Genomic DNA, 17058 nt, shown 5'->3' with positions numbered 1-17058 from the left:
ATTCCAATATGGACACCCTCCAGCTATTGACCCTGTCTTTAAGTGGGCGCTGTGCTTTTAGTGTACTTACACTGGTTGTTCCACATCTTCTTCCTCTTGGCAGTTTTGCAATACTTTTGATGGCAGACACTGGCTCCCTTTTCCCCACTCTGCATTATTGATGCATCAGAGAATGTGGATAGCCTACTTTTTGTTATAACCCACTAAGGGCACAGATGCAAGGAAATAAGAGGTTGATGTTGGTATGTTGTGTAACTATCTCAATGTCTTTCCGTGATTGAAATAGAGAAATATATAAATATTTCATTCTGTTTAACAACTGGATCCAGTTGATGGTCTCAGTCATGCTAAAAAGCTACAAGTCAACACTTGGCATGTATGAGATCACTGAAGATTTATAATTTATGAAAGAAAATAAAAGGAATTATACTTGTTGGGTGCCTTCCCATTGAAATGAATACAATTAATTTAATGGTGTCTACAGCCCAAGTAACATGAATGGGAATAGTTTAAAGTTAAAGACAAAAAACAGTACAAAGAAGAGAAGATGCATGATGAAATTCTATATACCACCTCATGCATGTTTCCACCCAAAGTGCTTTACATGTACGGTTGATTGTCCCTGATTGAACTCTTACCCTGAGCTGTAGGGCACTATGTCACTGATGCCATGGAAAATGAAAGGAAAAAGGATTTGGAAACTCTGTTTTTGTAATCTCCAAAGTTGGAGCAATCCTGATGCTCAGTTCCACTTGTGAGTGCAATAAATTCAATGCAGAGAGACAAAGGGAGAGGAAATCAAAATGTATATTTTTAAAATTAGAGAAATAGGAAAAAGGCAAATGCAGAAATTAAGAAATCAGTGGGGGGAGGGAGGGAGGGAGAGAGAGAGAGAGAGAGAGAGAGAGAGAGAGAGAGAGAGAGAGACACAGGTTGACAGTTTGGTCTATAGATGGCAGTATTCTAACAGAAACAGTTGGATGGGAGACTGTCACTGGCTGTTCAGTGTGTGCTGCGCAGACAAAACTCTGTGATGGGTAAGACAAATTTCTTTTCATAAATATGATGCACTATCCACTTTTTAGATATCGATATTTAATCAGTTCAGTCGGTTATGAGGGTTTCCAAAGCAAGGGATTGATAGGACATTTAAAATCTGTATAAATATTTCTACATAGAGTTATCCAAAATTAGTGTTAGTATGTTTGAAACTTATTTTCTTCTCTTCTCTGTAAGGTGTTCTTTTTTTTTGGCAGGTAGGGGGGATGGTGCTTTGCAAATTGCCATCTGGTTTACAACAAAGTGCTGTCTCTAAAAAAAAAAAAAAATGTATATATATTTCTTCTTAATATAGTCTAAATGCTGTTCTAAGGCCGAATTTCTGAAGTCTACACAAAATGTCTCTTTATTTTATTCATTGTTAATGTTTTTCTTTGGGCGGAAACAGTTAAACTCCATAATGAGAAGGAGTGTGAGGGGGGCTGGGTTTAAACGCGCAGTGTGCCAGTGGCAGCGTACACACACTACTGTACATTGATGGAGCCGCTAATCTGTGTCAGTCCGGCAGAGCCCTGTGAGAAAGCCACGCTGCGGGTCTGAACTGACGCTGCGAAATTACACCGTCGGACGATGGCAAGCCTGGCCACAGCTTGTACATAACCTGCATGTACTGTAGCCTGGAGGACGCTGAATCCCGAACTGAAGGAATGTGCCATTTCATTGACACGGTCTAGTAAAGTAACATTAGGAGGTCAGCTCAGATGGTGAAGGCTCCGCTGCGAAGTTTACGCACTGAATTTGCAATTCCTCGCGGTAATGAAGGTTTTTACTTGAATGAATGACGCCGCCGACGCTTAACAGGTTTCCTAGGCAGATGTATTTAAGGAACTGGAAGAACTAGTGAATGTAAAATTACTGAGGCTTCTCCGAAACGCCGGCTTTGACGAGATAGAGCGCTTGGAAACATCTTTTTCATTTACTGTGGATGTGAGTCTAGCGCATCAGTTAAAACCCCCTGAAGACAGCTGGAGGGAACAGGATAACCGGGAGATCCAGTTTAAATGAAGAGGTGAGTGGCGATCAACACGGTCGTTTGGGTGTAATCTGCTACACGGTGTGTAAATATTTGTTCAAATGCCATTTGAGCCACAAACAAAAACTGCCACACTGTTCTGTAAAGGGCTAATTTTCGACACTGCGGAGAGACAACTGGAGACATTTTTTATTTTTTGGCTGCGGGCTCTGATAAGGAAGCTGCCTGCTTCAATATTTCATTGTAGCTTTGCCACAGCTCAGAAATAAGACGCCAAAATGAATGATGATGTGTGGTGATAAAATACATGGTTAACAACTGCACTGTTAGTGCGTATGAAATCATTTCACTGGAGCTGAGTCCTGCGCCTACAGCGGGCTTTACACTCAGGTGTTGCTCTGGATGCTTTACATTACAACCATTTAAGCTCTATTCTCATTCATTAGGATTTAGCTGCCTCCTAATACAGCAGCATTATTGAGTTACAACCTGTTATACAGACATGATACTTCCAGTTAGCATCATTCTTGCTGATGAGCTGCTTCTGGTTTGTGTTAGTAAGATCTTGTTCTAGAGTATTTAATGAAGTTACTTGACCGGCAGAGTTATTTTTAGAGTCCTTGTGTCCTAGTGCTTGCAGTCATCACAGTACTAAAATGATTTTAAATTGTTGGCCTTGATTGTGAATGCAAAATTACACATTTATATTTATAGAATACTTTTTTTAAAACCTTTTTTAGATGTAGTAGGGCTACAGAACTAGACCTGTGTTACTGCAACAAGTGAACCTTGAGTCTGTTACATTTCTCACTAATTTAAATATAGGCTATGCTCTGTAAATTAGTTTCACAAGGTCCACGATCTGTTCACATCATCTAAATTCTATACATTTCCTGACTCATTTGTTCTCTTCTTCTCAAGTGGTAAAACCAAAAAACCTAATTGCAACAAAAAACAGCAACCTGATATATTGTTGCCAACTGGCGTCAATTTAGGATTCCAGATTGAATCTAGACCTCATCTGTCCCATTGAGCAGATGCACCTACAAATCTTCATACTCTGTCAGACTGCCAGCGCTCCGGCAAGCACCCATGACAATGACTCTAAAGAAAATAAATGTTGCTTTAAGTAGAAAATTGCTTTACATTTGCATGAAAATAACTTACATCTGCCACGGCTGACGGGTAGCATATTAATTCCTCTGCCCGAGCAATCAAAACCCGTTCCTTCTTGGTGAAATCACGCTTTTTTTTGTGCATCTGAGCGTGACCCACTCACATCATTATTTTAATATCCATCTCAAAGTGAAGCAGCAGTTTGACCCCAAAGCAGCCACCAGGGTGGAAATTGCTGCCTTTGGAAGAACAAACCAGCACTCAGCATTGGTTTGATTATCACATGCTGATTATATTCACCTAATTAACTCCAATTTAATGAAGAAAAAAAAAACCACATTCGCCCATAGTGTGGTTCTGCCACTGAGCAATAAGCCCCACTGACCAGCAGCTGTTAAATTACTATTTTATACACTTCTACACTTCTTCGGCTGTGGCTCAAATTTGTTTCTTTATAATTTATGAACTTATATGACAAATGTTCATTGCTGTAAACTTATTCCCTTGAAGACAAGATCATACCATTGAATTGCTGTTAAAAATATTTCCAAAGCTTTTGTTGATACTCTGAATTTATTCTGAAAGCAATGAATGGAGTCAGTGTGTTCCCTTTTTAAATAATAGAGGATATGAGCAAAGATTTGAAGAATTCTGCTCAATGAATCACTTTCAAGTGATGCCTTTGAAGGCACGCTGTCCAAGAAAGCCTTTCGAGAACCACAACATCACACATTCATCCAATCAATAAGGTTAACCTCACCAAGCTGGAGAGAAATTGCTTCGACTGGACAAACTTAGATCGAGCTTTGTGGAGTAACGGTTGATGTTTCTCTGCCACTGCCTCCCCACTTCACCTCTCTGTAGGGGGCTGCAATATTTTGATTGGATTTACGGTGAAGCCGTGTGGTCAGCAAGGTATTGTGCACTTAGTGTTTGTGATGTTGGAGTGATTTGCATAGGTCTGTTCTACCACATTAATCCAGATCAAATATTCAGGTCTTGTGTTCTTTAATAGTGGTTTTTACACCTGCGCTCAAAGACAGGATAGACTTATTTTAGTCAGGATTGTGCAGGACTTTGTCTTCACTCCAAACCTTTATATTGACTTTTTGAATAGCTATATTTGTTTAATTGACCTTGCTCTGACTATGAAATATCATGTTCTTAAGAGGAATTGGCCCTCTAAAGTACCCTGTACCCTCTAATGTCTACCACCGTCACCATCAGCATCTCTCAGCATCTGCGACAAACTCTGCTGATTGGCGCACATGGCTCAAGAGCGTCCTCTGTTGATGAAGAGCAAAGAGCCTAAACAACGAGCTGAGTTAATTATCGGGCCACAATGCGAGCACACAGCCTCTTTCCGTTCAGTGCCTTCCACTTAAACCACTCAACAACTATGATGGCATTACTAACTAATTTTTTAACTGCATGATTTGCTACTGAATGAGTTGTTACTGCCTTTCTGTGTGCTGTGTCACCACCAGCATTCACACACAGCACACTGCTTGTTCCTCTTTGGATTCCCCCCTTAAGGCAGCCAGACTCACCACAGTTTAGCTTGAGAGATTTTGACAAGTCGCTACGCATGCAGGCAGAATCCTTGACCTATTTCTTAATGAGTGAATACTGCAAATGTTTTCAGCGGCTGTGTATTCTGTGTATCCCCCCCTTCCCTTAACAGCAACCCCCACCATCCCAACTGTCTTTTGCTTGCATGCACGCACCCACACACACACACACACACACACACACACGCAAACATGCGAACACATGCAGATAATGGTGCTTTTGTGAGTTCACTGACTCATTCTCCCACAGATATAGGTCCTCCCTTTCCTATCTGCTGGAGTGTACAAATAGTGAGCGAGTGTTTGTTTTAATGAAATTGTCCTCCCGTCTTCCCTCACTGTGGGCTGTTTATCTGAACGTCTCAACTGTCCAGCTGTCACAACACAGATCTCGATCATCTTGACCCACACACACTCCACTCACTCTGCCTCGTTATGTGCATGTTTGTGTCTGGAATCCGCGTTTCATGGCGAGTGTGCACGTGTGGGGATTGACATAAGGGAGATCTGGATCTGTGGTGACATTGATCAAGTGGAGTGCAGCCAGGGAGAACATTCAGTCTGAGAGGGGTTTGGCTTCAGTGGAAAGCAGAAGATCACAACTGCCTATTTCTCTTCATCCACGCAGCAGGCGGATTCATTTACAGTGTCTGTGCTTGCCGTCTCTTCTCTGGGTAATTGTAAACAACATGAGTTTTTCTACCTGTCTCTGATGCTTCAAGCACCAGATTCCGCAGTAGAGATAGTCTCACCAGACAGAGATTATCTTAACAAACATTTGTTTACTGTAAGATGCTATTGGTTGTAGAGGAAGTTATTTACTAAAATTGTTCAGGAGTGAAAGAACTGAGAAGTCTCTCTCTCTGCATCTGGTATAAGATGACATAAAACTTTGTTGCAATGATTCCGATACTGATACTCCGACATTGGGCGGTTATCAGACTAAAATTGGGAACTGACTTTGGTGAGCTTCCACATTATTACAACATGATATTAACAGAACTTATGCTGGAAAGCAAAGCAAATCAATTTCAGTCTCTAAATTATAGATGATTTTTCATTTATTATATTAGCTTAAAATGTAATTTTGATGCATCCCAACACTCTGTCCCTCTGCCTTGTGCCAAAAATCAAGTGTTGCATATCCTCTTGTAAATATATTATAAACATACAGATACCAAAGATCTTAAGATACAGCATTACTCTTTGATAATTTCCGCACAATAGCAGATGTTAGAAAACACCAAAGGACAACATTTAATGGTCTAGTCATGCTGCTGTAGCCATTTTCATCATCTTGAGTAGTTGTGCGTGTAGCCTTCAGTGACTTATTGAATCGTTGAAACCATTTTAAATTGATGACTACAGGCCACTACATTGTTAAGTAGCAGCTTGCACAGTATGAGCAACACATAGCACAGAGTGCAAAAATCAATGGCACTCCTTTGCATTTCATTTTTCACAATACGCAGGGAGACTACTTTTTTTTAATGCTGTGAGTACTTGAAAGAAGGCCACCTTTTCTGCTGCTGTGTTTACTATGCTGGATTTTTTTTCCCCTCTGATAGGCCTGTTGAGAGAGTTTGTTTCCCCATCTCTGTCAGGATGTTGGCTGTTTTTTGCAAGAAAAAGGCTGTAGCTCCCAGACAGGCTCCAGCCAGTCTCATCAGAGGACCGTAGGGGAACGGTTAACAGTCGTCCCTCTGCCAGGCTCAACCGTGGCCAGTCCAGATCCTGCTCTCTCTATTGATGGCAGCAAGTTAGCAATGAACCCCAGTGTGCACTCTGCTGTCCCAAAGGCTTGCCAGCTTGCTGAAACAAAGCCTTTTGTAGGACCGCTGAATCCAACAGATGGAGAAATGGACAGTAAATGAAAGTAGAGGGAAAGGGGAATAAAGGAATTTAGTGGAGCATGTTTGCGGGTAGGCATTTAGGCTACTCCTTTGGGAAGCCTAACACCCTCACAATGCAATACTGGCAGAACTTAAATGTTCTCTCGTTGACATGCTGCGAGAGCGGCTTTGGGCCCCAATGTGAGCGGAGAAGGCAGTCTGCGCACGAGGGCTCTCCAGGGCCTGGGAAGCCTTTATTAAGATGTTAATGGAACTGCCTTCATGACACATTTCCATGGGACAGGATCCCTCGCCTCTACCATTCTTTAGTGCCTCAATCTGCCTGCCACAATCATCAGTCTCTCCCCCTCACACAACAGCCTGTTTAGGCATTCAGCCCCATCTCCACATTCCCCTGCCCAGGCGCTCTCACTCTTTATCTGATCTCTGCTGTCACAAGCCATCCTATATTTTACCACGTGTAACAAAATTACGCGATGCCAGCGATAAGGGCAGCAATCCTGGCACAGGGACCCGCAGAATAACAAGTCTGGCTGTTTGTTTGTTACTGATCTTCACACCGGTTGGAAGTCAGACTGTCACCCCAGTGAGCCATGAGGGCTGTTATGATTTTTTTTTCTCCAAACACTGTCGGGCTGGTAGTTTGTTTTCCAGGACACAATCTACATTGCTTCCCATCAGTCGCCTTAGCCCTCGAACTGATCCCAAGGATGGCCAGTGCAGCCTGAGGAGCTTATGAAAGCAACAACAACAAAAAGAGGGGGGAAGAAAGACCTCAAGCTTTACATACAAATGCCTTGACTTACTTCATTTTCATGAAAGGCTCTGAATGCATTGTCCCAACCATTTTCTCTTTTCACATCCTTTTGAATATAAGTCAGTTTAGCTGGGCACCATCAATAATCAATTAGCTGGTGTCATGGGAGGATGTGTGTTTTTGTTTGGTGGAAACTTGACAATAAGTGAGCAACAAAAAGGAGCGGGAGAGAGAGGCAGAGTGGGGGGGGGCTTGTGTTGGACGCCAAGGGGCAGCTGTCAGAAGCAGATGACAGTGTGTGTGTGTGTATAATTTGTGCTTGGCTGCGTGTGTTTGTGTCTATTTTAATTTATGTTTGTTTGACTGCATGACACATGTGTCTTTTGTGTGCCTGTGTGTGTGTGTGTGTGTGTGTGTGTGTGTGTGTGTGTGTGTGTGTGTGTGTGTGGAAGATGAGCCACCAGGGTAGGCAGTAAGGGCAACAGCATGTTGCGCTGCCCACACTGCCCCCTGGTGATGAGGATGCCCCTGCCTGCCACTGTCGCCATGGTTACTGCAGGAAAAGGGGTGCAGACATTGCTTGTCTAGTCTGCTCATGTGTCATAGGGGAGCCCAACCAACAGCCCTCTACTTTATATACTGTCGTCCAATTACAACTAGGACCACTTTTAACTCAAAAGGGCCCATTATGGCCATTAGCTCTCTCAGCCATTTCAAAGCAGCGTGTAATTTTCTTACAAGATTGACACATGCTAGTATTTGCCCAAGAATTGTAAAATCCAGCAGGTTGCTGTATTTACATTAATTGAATTCTCTATGCTTATTGTATTGAATTTTCTTCCTATGGAGCTGTAGGCAACACAACACTCAAATTCCCATGTGTTGCTCCAAGGCCCAGTGACAAGTAGATACCTGCACCTATGCTCTCTTCATTGTAACTATTTTGCAGTGAGGCATGGTCTTATCTGGGTGGATAGCTCTTCTCAGCATGAGGCACTACCCTTGACTCATCCTCAGCCCTTAGCAGAGAGGAGAAAAGAAGAAAAGAAAAAGGGAAACGTGGCCTTCCAAATTCATTCCTGAGTGAGATAGCAAACAGAAAACCTTTCTGGAAAAAGTCATCCCCCTTCTTCTTCTATCTTGTTTTCTTTTCTCGCACACACACACACACACACACACACACACACACACACACACACACACACACACACACACACACACACACACAATCCTCTTGATTAACTTTTTCCACAGCTGTAGACCAAAGTAAATTGTGCTAAATTGATGATGAAAGACCTTGAAACTCTCACAACTTCAAAACATAAGATGTGGCCCACTGTGGGGTCTTATTTCTCTGCAATATTGATAGAAGTGTAAGGCAAAAAAATGATTTACACTGAATGAGTCGACTGCTCCTTGCAAAACTACATATATGACTTAAAAACATTGAAGGTCCATATTATTTAAACTTGAATGCTTTGTCGGTAGCTAGGAAGGAAGGATCTTGGATGTATTATGAAAAAAGTTATGTCTAAAGCTACTGCCGCCAGCCCGCAACTCCAGACTCTTTACTTTGGCCCAAGGTGATTTATAGTGTCCAGGCCAGGGGAAATGAATTCTCCCTTGGGATAACAGTTATGTTTATGCATGAATACATGACTCTGATCCACATACTGAAGCCAGTGGGAGAAAAGGGATGAAAGGTACTTAAAAAGGGAGTCAGCTTGTCATAGAGCCCACACAAAGTCTGTGAGGATGTGTAGCTGCTCTCCTGCACGCTCCGGGCAAAACCGTTAATAACACTTTATGAATGTAATTGCTTTTGTTGTTGATTTTGACCCCGGGGCGACCTTTAAGATTATAGCTTTGTACACCATAAGCATAGGGCTTTGTGGAATGTGTGGGAACAATAAATCCTGTTTTCCCCTCTAAGCATTTCTGGGAGCCCGTCTTATCAAATGATATCAACAAACTGGTCATTGTGAATCATGCGGCACAAACTAAATTGAGCTACTGTAACAGTGTGCTTGCTGAATGACTGGTATTTGTTCCTGCCAGCCAAACATTATCAAGATGAATATATCAGAGAGGAAGTTAGATGTTGTTGTTTCACTACTTTTACTTCCTAGTGCCCCTTGCTATCAAAGGGAAACACTGCATGTACTCAGTGGAACAGCGGGAGCTCGCCCAGGCAGACACATTATTCTGCCTCTGTCATAACCAATGAAATGTGAAACATGACAGCAGCATCTTCTTGTAACCTGCATTAGATAGACAGGAAAATTATTAACGTAGAGTAAGTGATACAATGTGTTATCACACCGTGCAAAACACATTATCAAAAATCACTACATCTTCGCAAATCAGTCGCAATGTAGGTCAGAAGCATTGTCTCTTTTGTAGCGTTTAAGGAGAATGAATCAGGGTATCTAAGACAATTATTCAGAGTGTGACAGCCAAGGCTTTTGCAGCAGAGGACTTGAAATCCTTGTGTTGTCCGTGAAGATGTTGATTAAATATGACTGCTCTGAAACATTTGCCTGCCTAAGGGAGGCCGAGGTAGAAGAAGGGAGGGAAGTGAGTGGAGAGAGGGGGAAAGGCATGGGACTGGGCAGGTTTGTACTTGAAAGCAATGATTGAGCATCCTTTCTTGTCTTAATCTGCAACAGTTAGGGATTTACACTATGGGAGCTAATGCTGTTAACCAGCTGATCCACACAGAGGGTGCATTCAAAAGATATTTGACATGTTACTGCTGCTACAGCCCCGATTCTACCAGACACACCTTTATTTCCTTATTCATCTCGAGAGAACAAGAGTAAAGCTGGGAATTAAAAAGATTTTTTATTATTGCAAAAGGCATCTCTGAGCTTGTAGGTACAATGTTTACTGTTAAGTACTTTGCACAAGCCTCATTGCCTCTGCTGCCGCAAGCCCTCCCCCACATTTCGCAGAGAACATGTTCAACCTGACAGGGGTGAATAGGTGAGGTGAATTTGCATTTTATTACAAAGCATGCACAATGTTTCAGGCATTCTTTTTTGTGAACATAATGTTGAATATAAACAATTTGCTTTTGTGGGGTTTCAACTTCCCTAATGAATGTTTTTATTCACAAACAAATTTCACATATCGCTGAAGAGGAGTGTTTGATCAGCACAATTAAACATTCATTTCAGTTAGTCTTTTCTTTTTGAGGGGTACAGTAAATGGTTTCGTCTCTGTTTTTTCCAAAGCTGGTGATTAACAGCATACAGTGTCATCCCCTCCCTTTCTTCTGCTTCCTCTCCTCATTCTCCCCTGTTTATATGGGGGGTGTAAGAGTGAGAAACAGGGGGAGTGAGCTGGCTGGAGGGATGCCAGAGGGGACTGGCATGTGGCTTAGATGCTGGGAAATGTCAGCACATTTTCACATTCACCTGCGTTTGGGACCTTAGCCCGCATTCTGCTGTGCATCCTCAGACAAAAAGTAAAAATCTGAAAATCATGTATTAAAACAGGGAGGGGCTGCTGGGCAACGTCTCGGTGTTGACTATGTACACATAAGCACATTCTTACTTATTTGAGTGCACGTGCACACTTATTCTCACCGCAGCGTAAATCCTTCATGGATTCCAATGTGTGCAGACATTGACAAGTCTGATAAAGGACACCTTGCCTTTGTTTATTTTGCCAAGGCTACAGTGTTCATGGCTTGTGTCGTACAAAGCATTAGTAGACCTTCAATGGCTTAAGGTCTGAAAAGCTGAAATTCTGTGTGTCTGCCTGCCTGGTTCCCTGAGGCGCTGAACATGTACAGTAGCTTTGTGTCAAGGTAAACAACCCCACCTCTCTTTGTACACTACTCTTTGACGCAAACCAATCAGAGAAAGGAAAGAAAAGAAAACAGAATATGTAGACAGAAGTACAGCCAGAATGATTTTCCTGCGGGACTCATTGTTACATTATTTTTGAGCAGTTCCTTTATAACACTACCAGAGCCACAAAAGGAATCTGTTTCTAACATAATGCGATATCCGAGCTGCTTGTAACATTTGGCAATAAAAGGTCTTTACTGGGAAGTCTTTAAATGAAAAGAAATGGAGAGGAATTAGCTGCAGAATAACGGCACTATCTAAAGTGCATTAGTAGCCTAGATGTATGACTTAATTTAACTGAAACACTGAGCAACACTACGATGTGTCATCCACAAGATTTCTCTGTACTTGAGGGATATAATTTATTTTAGTGAGATAGCATTTAGATGATCGGGGTGATGATAAGATATTATATTGGATGCATATGACCAACCTTTAAAAAGAAAGACACAAAGTGAAAACCTGCAAAATAAAAACTGGAATATTGCTCCTGCAGGCACATACGTTGACCTTTATGACTGATCAAGTTCAAGGGTCACTCTCAGTAGCACTTAGAGCGTTGGCTGTAAGAATGCACTGAAATCCAGCATGACCAGCCTCTGGTACAAAGCAGAGGAAGAAAGAGGGAGGTCTGGGTTTCTTACTCGTGACATTGAGTCAGACAGGAAGAGGAGAGGAAGCTGGAAGGGAGGGACGGAACAGGAAGGCAAAACTGTTTTCATAGAAGTCAAGGGCGCTGTGTGTGCCAGCCAGAGGTATAACTAAGTGCCACCATTTGAATAGGGGTTAGTTAAGGAAAGCAGAAAGCTTGGGGAATAGCTGACTAACTAGCCCTGCTTCAGCAATCTCACAGGATGTGCGTTATAGGCTTTTGGATGATCTAGGTGTGTGTGCAAGTATAATACTCCAGACTAATGGGAAAACGCTCTCATTGACTCTTAGTCAGTCCCAGCCAGACTGAAACAGCAGCGAACCAACCACCAAGTGTCCTAATTAGCCCACTTCAGCATGTTAGTCTGCCCCAGCTGCTCCTATTTATGTTACTGATGAAATGCTGAATGGGGCTTTTTTTCCCCTTCGTTACATTTTCTCGAGGGTAGCAAATAGTCGATTTTATCGTTTTTCTCTTTCCTGTTATTGCAGTTTTTTGCTGGAGTATGATTATATGTTTTGCCTACTGCTGATGCAGTTTATGGGGAGCGGCAGCAGCAGGGCTGTTTTGTTTGGCTAAAAGGGTGACTGCCAAGTACCCTACCCCGTGTTTTGCCCCCAACTCCCCAAACTAAGAAATGACAGAATGTGGTGATAGAAGGAAATACTCAGGCTGCCCACTGCTGTGTTTATGCTGACTCTAACATGGGCATCAATTTCATCATATCCTCTGCCACAGCATACTTATCATCGAGAGGTTTCAGTTACATCTCTCAATTGGATTGAGAGGGGCCGGCTTGCTTGCCGAAGCCTCATTTTACTGCTTCACTAAACCCGTGGCCGAGTATGATCGCTTTTAAAGCAGTCAAGCCACAGCGTCTCTCCCTCCGCTTCATCATCTATGTGTGCGGTCTAAGGAAAAAGTTAATGTGAGGTAAAAGCCGCCAGAAAGGAATTCAGATCGCCTGGGTTTGGCATTGGTCATACTGACCGAGCACGGGAATGCTCTTTTCTTTGATTTATTTTCAGTTATTATTACTCTGTCTGTTCATGTTCTTTATTGCTCTCTTTTTTCTCTTGATATTGCTCTTTTCCCGCTCTCCCCTTTTTATTGCTCTTTCTCTCGCCTCTTTCTTTTTGGCTGTCTGTCTTTTTGTCTCTCTCTCTCTCTTTTGCACTGTGGGATCTGGTCCCAGCCTCGCTTCTTTAACAATGAAACAGATGCTAATTTTAATCATCTTACTAGCAGAGATTAGTCTTTGATCAAACTTAATGCTCAGAAAGCAACTGCTGCATTCAGAGAGAGGCTGAGCTTGTAAATGTGATCTGGTGACTAAGGCAATGCAGGATACTCCACTTGAGAGCTGTTACACTTAAGCTCTATACATGTACTTCTCTTGCCTAACATTTTACATGATGTGCAGTCAAAGCATTGTAAGAATTACAGTCCATTTCACACTAGAGCTTCATGTAGACAATTCCTGCTATGAATGTCAATGTTTTTTTTCCCTTAAGACACGCTTATGCGCACGCAACTGTGTGATTACATCTATGACATGCTTTCCAGATATCCAGGCCTCTCCGCTGGGTGCCTATATCAAGATGTAGTACAAGAAGAATACTGACGGACAGTTGTATGAGGCTCAGCGGCCACATATAAAAGATGCTCTCTAGTGTCTGTCTATATTGTATGGATGGCCTGACTATCTCCGTGTGATATCAATAGCAGAGCAGGGGACAGATTCAGGAGCCCCTGGCCTGTGAAAATGAGTGTGAAGCACTTATTCCCAGGTTCACTGATGTAGTGGACGGGCTGTTGTAGCTCTTCATACAGCTCTGACAGACTCAGAGCGGCTCTGACAGCCAGGAGTCTTGCATAGTATAAGCATTGTACATCATCGCCACACTTGCCTCTGTCCCCTCATTTCAGGCTGCTTGACTTTTCTTCACCAAGAAGGGCAGAGCTCCAGCCCAGAGCTACTGTAGGTGTAATGACTGGAGGAAAAGAAGGAGCGTTAAGGGAGATGGGAGCAAGAAAATGGCACACTAGGAAAGTAATTTTCTGTGGTGACCAAGGTTTTTCTGTGTGTTTAAGGCCACAAAATATAACCCCAAGAGGGCCATTTCTCCTGCCCCCCTGTCCCTGTGACTTTGAACATAATGAGTATAGTATTCTACCTCTTCCCCTTCTGATCCTTTGCTGTTCTCCGTGCTTCATCACACTGCTGGACGATAATGCTCATACAAACGCTGCCTCCATCTCTTGCGTATTATACAGTACAATACTCAACCTTCACAGCTATAGTGAATAATGCCATGCATTGCCAACACACTATTTTTCATCATAGACCTTCTAGGTCACCATGACATTCCTTCCCTCCACCTCCCACCTCCCCACTGCTCACCCATCCTACTATAAGCAGGTGCAGTGCAGTTGTGCCACATGTGTAATAAATATGCTTCACAGTATTTTGTGCATGCCTGTACTCCAGGACACATGCTATATGTCACTGCTGTGAACAGTAGCCTTTCTACTTATTTTTGCTGAGTTTCAAAAACGTCCCCTCTATTTTTTTATAAGGAGAAAAATGTTGGCCACTTTAGTGCAGCCTTGTCAAATTATTTTGTGCTTGTGAAGTATTACAATTCGGTAGCACAGTGTGCTTGTGTAATTAAATAAGAATCTGATATGTTTGGCAAAGTCTATAACTATCTTCCGAAAACTTCACACTAGTGTGTTGATAGAAAGGTGTTTGCTGTGGTGATATGGCTGTTAGATTCTCAGGACACTGGCTCACAGGAAACCAGCCAGTGCTGTTTTTCCACCGTATCCCAGCCAACACTGCATCCTGTACGGGGTTCACACGGAACAGGCCGGAAGGCATGCATGTGCGCTTCAGCACTGATCTAGCAAGTCAGTCAGTCAGCCAGCTTGCTGTCTGAGCTCTGTCCCATCCTATTCTGTCCTGTCCTGGCATGACCTGGCAGCGGCTGCTGCACTCCAGAGGATGATCAGGTGGATTTTTATACAGCCAGCATGCGCAAGGCAGAGCTAATGCTTACTGCAGCGCTCACTACTGTTTTATTATTCATATTCATTGCAAGTCCTAGTTGGGCTTGCATACAAATGTGCTGTAAGCTTTTCTCTGAGCGAGTCTGTGGCAGCAGTTTTGTAACTTTGTTTCGCTATGTGCTAGACCATTTGTAGAATTATTTTCAGAAAGCGTCCCAAACCAGTCTATGCTATTCTGTGTTGAGGTGATTGCCCTATTACCCATGAATTGTTCTTTTAGATAACATATAACAAATACATTATATTCTGGTCAGTGAACCTACCGAATTCTTTAATACATGTATATTTATTTAAAAGTGAAGATTTTCTAGATAATTATTCGTTGTTGGCCACTTACAATTCTACAACAGTGGCACATATGGGCTCTTTTCAACCCCTTGCTGCCTGTTAAAATAACTGCTGTATACACAGAGAGAGAGATGAGTACCATTGTTCTGTTTTGTGGTGGGCAGTCTTCACAGAAAACAGTACATTCTGCTTGCTAGGCATGTATCCTTCTGTGTGAGTAAGCACCCAATTTCCTCACCACATGCTGTTATTGCCTCTCATCCAAAGGGAGATTGGGCTAAGTAACTAGCCGCAGACTTGATTTTGTAGTGTTTTATCACCTCTGATGAAATTAGAGGGGCCTCTACCAGGCTGAGGTAGAGAGAGAAACAGACTGAGAGAGCAGGAGAAAGGCTCAGCCCTTTGCAACTGTGTGGTAATGCATCTGTTATATGTGCCTGAGCAGAAAGGGCTTGAAAATAGCCCTTAATGGTCCTCAGATAGTGTATCTGAGAGGCAGGCCCCACTACACAGCAGGTCTGGAACACAATGAATGAATGTTTCCTTCCTCCTCTAAAAGTTTACGGAATAAACAATGTACTATTTGTTCTGTACATTAACTGGAATTTACTGTTACTTTAGAAATGTCAGGATTATTTACCTGATGTTATGAGAGAAATGCTTGTTATACTATTTATATCTTCATATAAAGTTCAGGCCTCAGGTTTTCAAGTGTCGTTAACGTTGCTACTGTGAACAGAGACAGACATCACAAACAGTCAGTTCTTTCTTCACTTTTTCACATGAAAAATCTTATCTGTGCTATTATTTCACACAGGCCATCTGGCTTTGGTCAAACTCCAATGTCTGGCCTTCTTTGACCCTTAATTGAGTTTGGTGAGAAGACAGAGCAACAGACAATGTGAGGACAAGGCAAGATGTTTATACTCTTGCACTCAGTCTGGAGGGAAGAAGAGCGGGTCATTGGGGTTAGGCGGTTTAACTCCTCACAAGTGCTTCCATAGCAATAAGTCACAGTCATGAGTGTGAGATAAGCTTGCTGAGTGTGCATGTCTGGAGCTACTGCTAACCCTAAACAGACTGGGATTGTGAGTGGACTACAAACTTGCACTGGAGCTTGGACTGGAAGAACAACTCGTAGACCTGGTGACAACCATATTTCCAAGCCTCCTGTGTGACAGCGGGAAACCTGTCACGACTGGAAGCCGAGTGTTTGTTTATGCAGTCGTGCTGTGTTTGTCAAAATGTCAGTGAAGGAGCGTGGCTAGCTGTAAACATCATTAACCCGGCGGAGAGAGTTCCAGAGAAAACTGTCTGCTGTTCTGGATGAGCGTGAGGAATTAAATCGGCCACATGCACACTGACACAGGCAGGGAGACAGCAACTTGTGTACACAGACACACACATTAACTGCAGCTGCAGATATCATCAGACAATCACATGACAGCTGAGATGAACAAATGACTGACTCCTGCTTTATCAAAAGACGTGAAACTGGGCTTTAACAATTTTTTTTTCTTTCCGTGCCAGGGCTATGCGCTCTGCCAGCTAAGCTGTTCCAGGATTCAGAGCGGTGGGGGAATAGAGATTGCGCATACTCTGCTGTCATGTTAATTGCATTGACAGATAATTGATTTTTAGTATGGACAGAGTTGCAGCTGGCCCAGCAAGTGTTCATGGTTACATATCTGTATTACATCATAATTCCCATTGTCACTGTTAAATCACATCCCTGGTCCATGGGTATTGTATCTCATCATACTTGGAACACCACACCATATACTTCCTCACCTGGAAAGCCTATCCCCTCTAAGCCTGGTAGCAATCCACAATGATCTTTTACCTTGTTTCTGATGGGAG

The 17058-nt window shown here is 42.7% G+C and overlaps 1 protein-coding gene across 2 annotated transcripts in view; it reads left to right on the top strand.

Annotated features, from left to right (window-relative positions):
• The first annotated feature begins 985 nt into the window (after positions 1–985).
• plxna2 (plexin A2) overlaps positions 986–17058 on the top strand; it is a 164696-nt gene continuing 148623 nt past the window's right edge. The window contains exon 1 of one of the 2 annotated variants that reach the window (XM_051425086.1): positions 986–1037. In XM_051425086.1, the coding sequence (XP_051281046.1) occupies positions 1034–1037 (4 nt within the window). In that variant the 5' untranslated portion in view covers positions 986–1033. Of the gene's footprint in view, positions 1038–1511; positions 2069–17058 lie in introns of those variants that run through there. The other variant, XM_051425087.1, reaches the window with a different exon arrangement.

This window comes from Dicentrarchus labrax, unplaced genomic scaffold, assembly GCF_905237075.1.
Source record: "Dicentrarchus labrax unplaced genomic scaffold, dlabrax2021, whole genome shotgun sequence".
In the NCBI taxonomy this organism is placed as follows: domain Eukaryota; kingdom Metazoa; phylum Chordata; class Actinopteri; family Moronidae; genus Dicentrarchus; species Dicentrarchus labrax.
The sequence above is the reverse complement of the archived record's forward strand: the minus strand, read 5'-3'. Positions and strand labels throughout refer to the sequence as shown.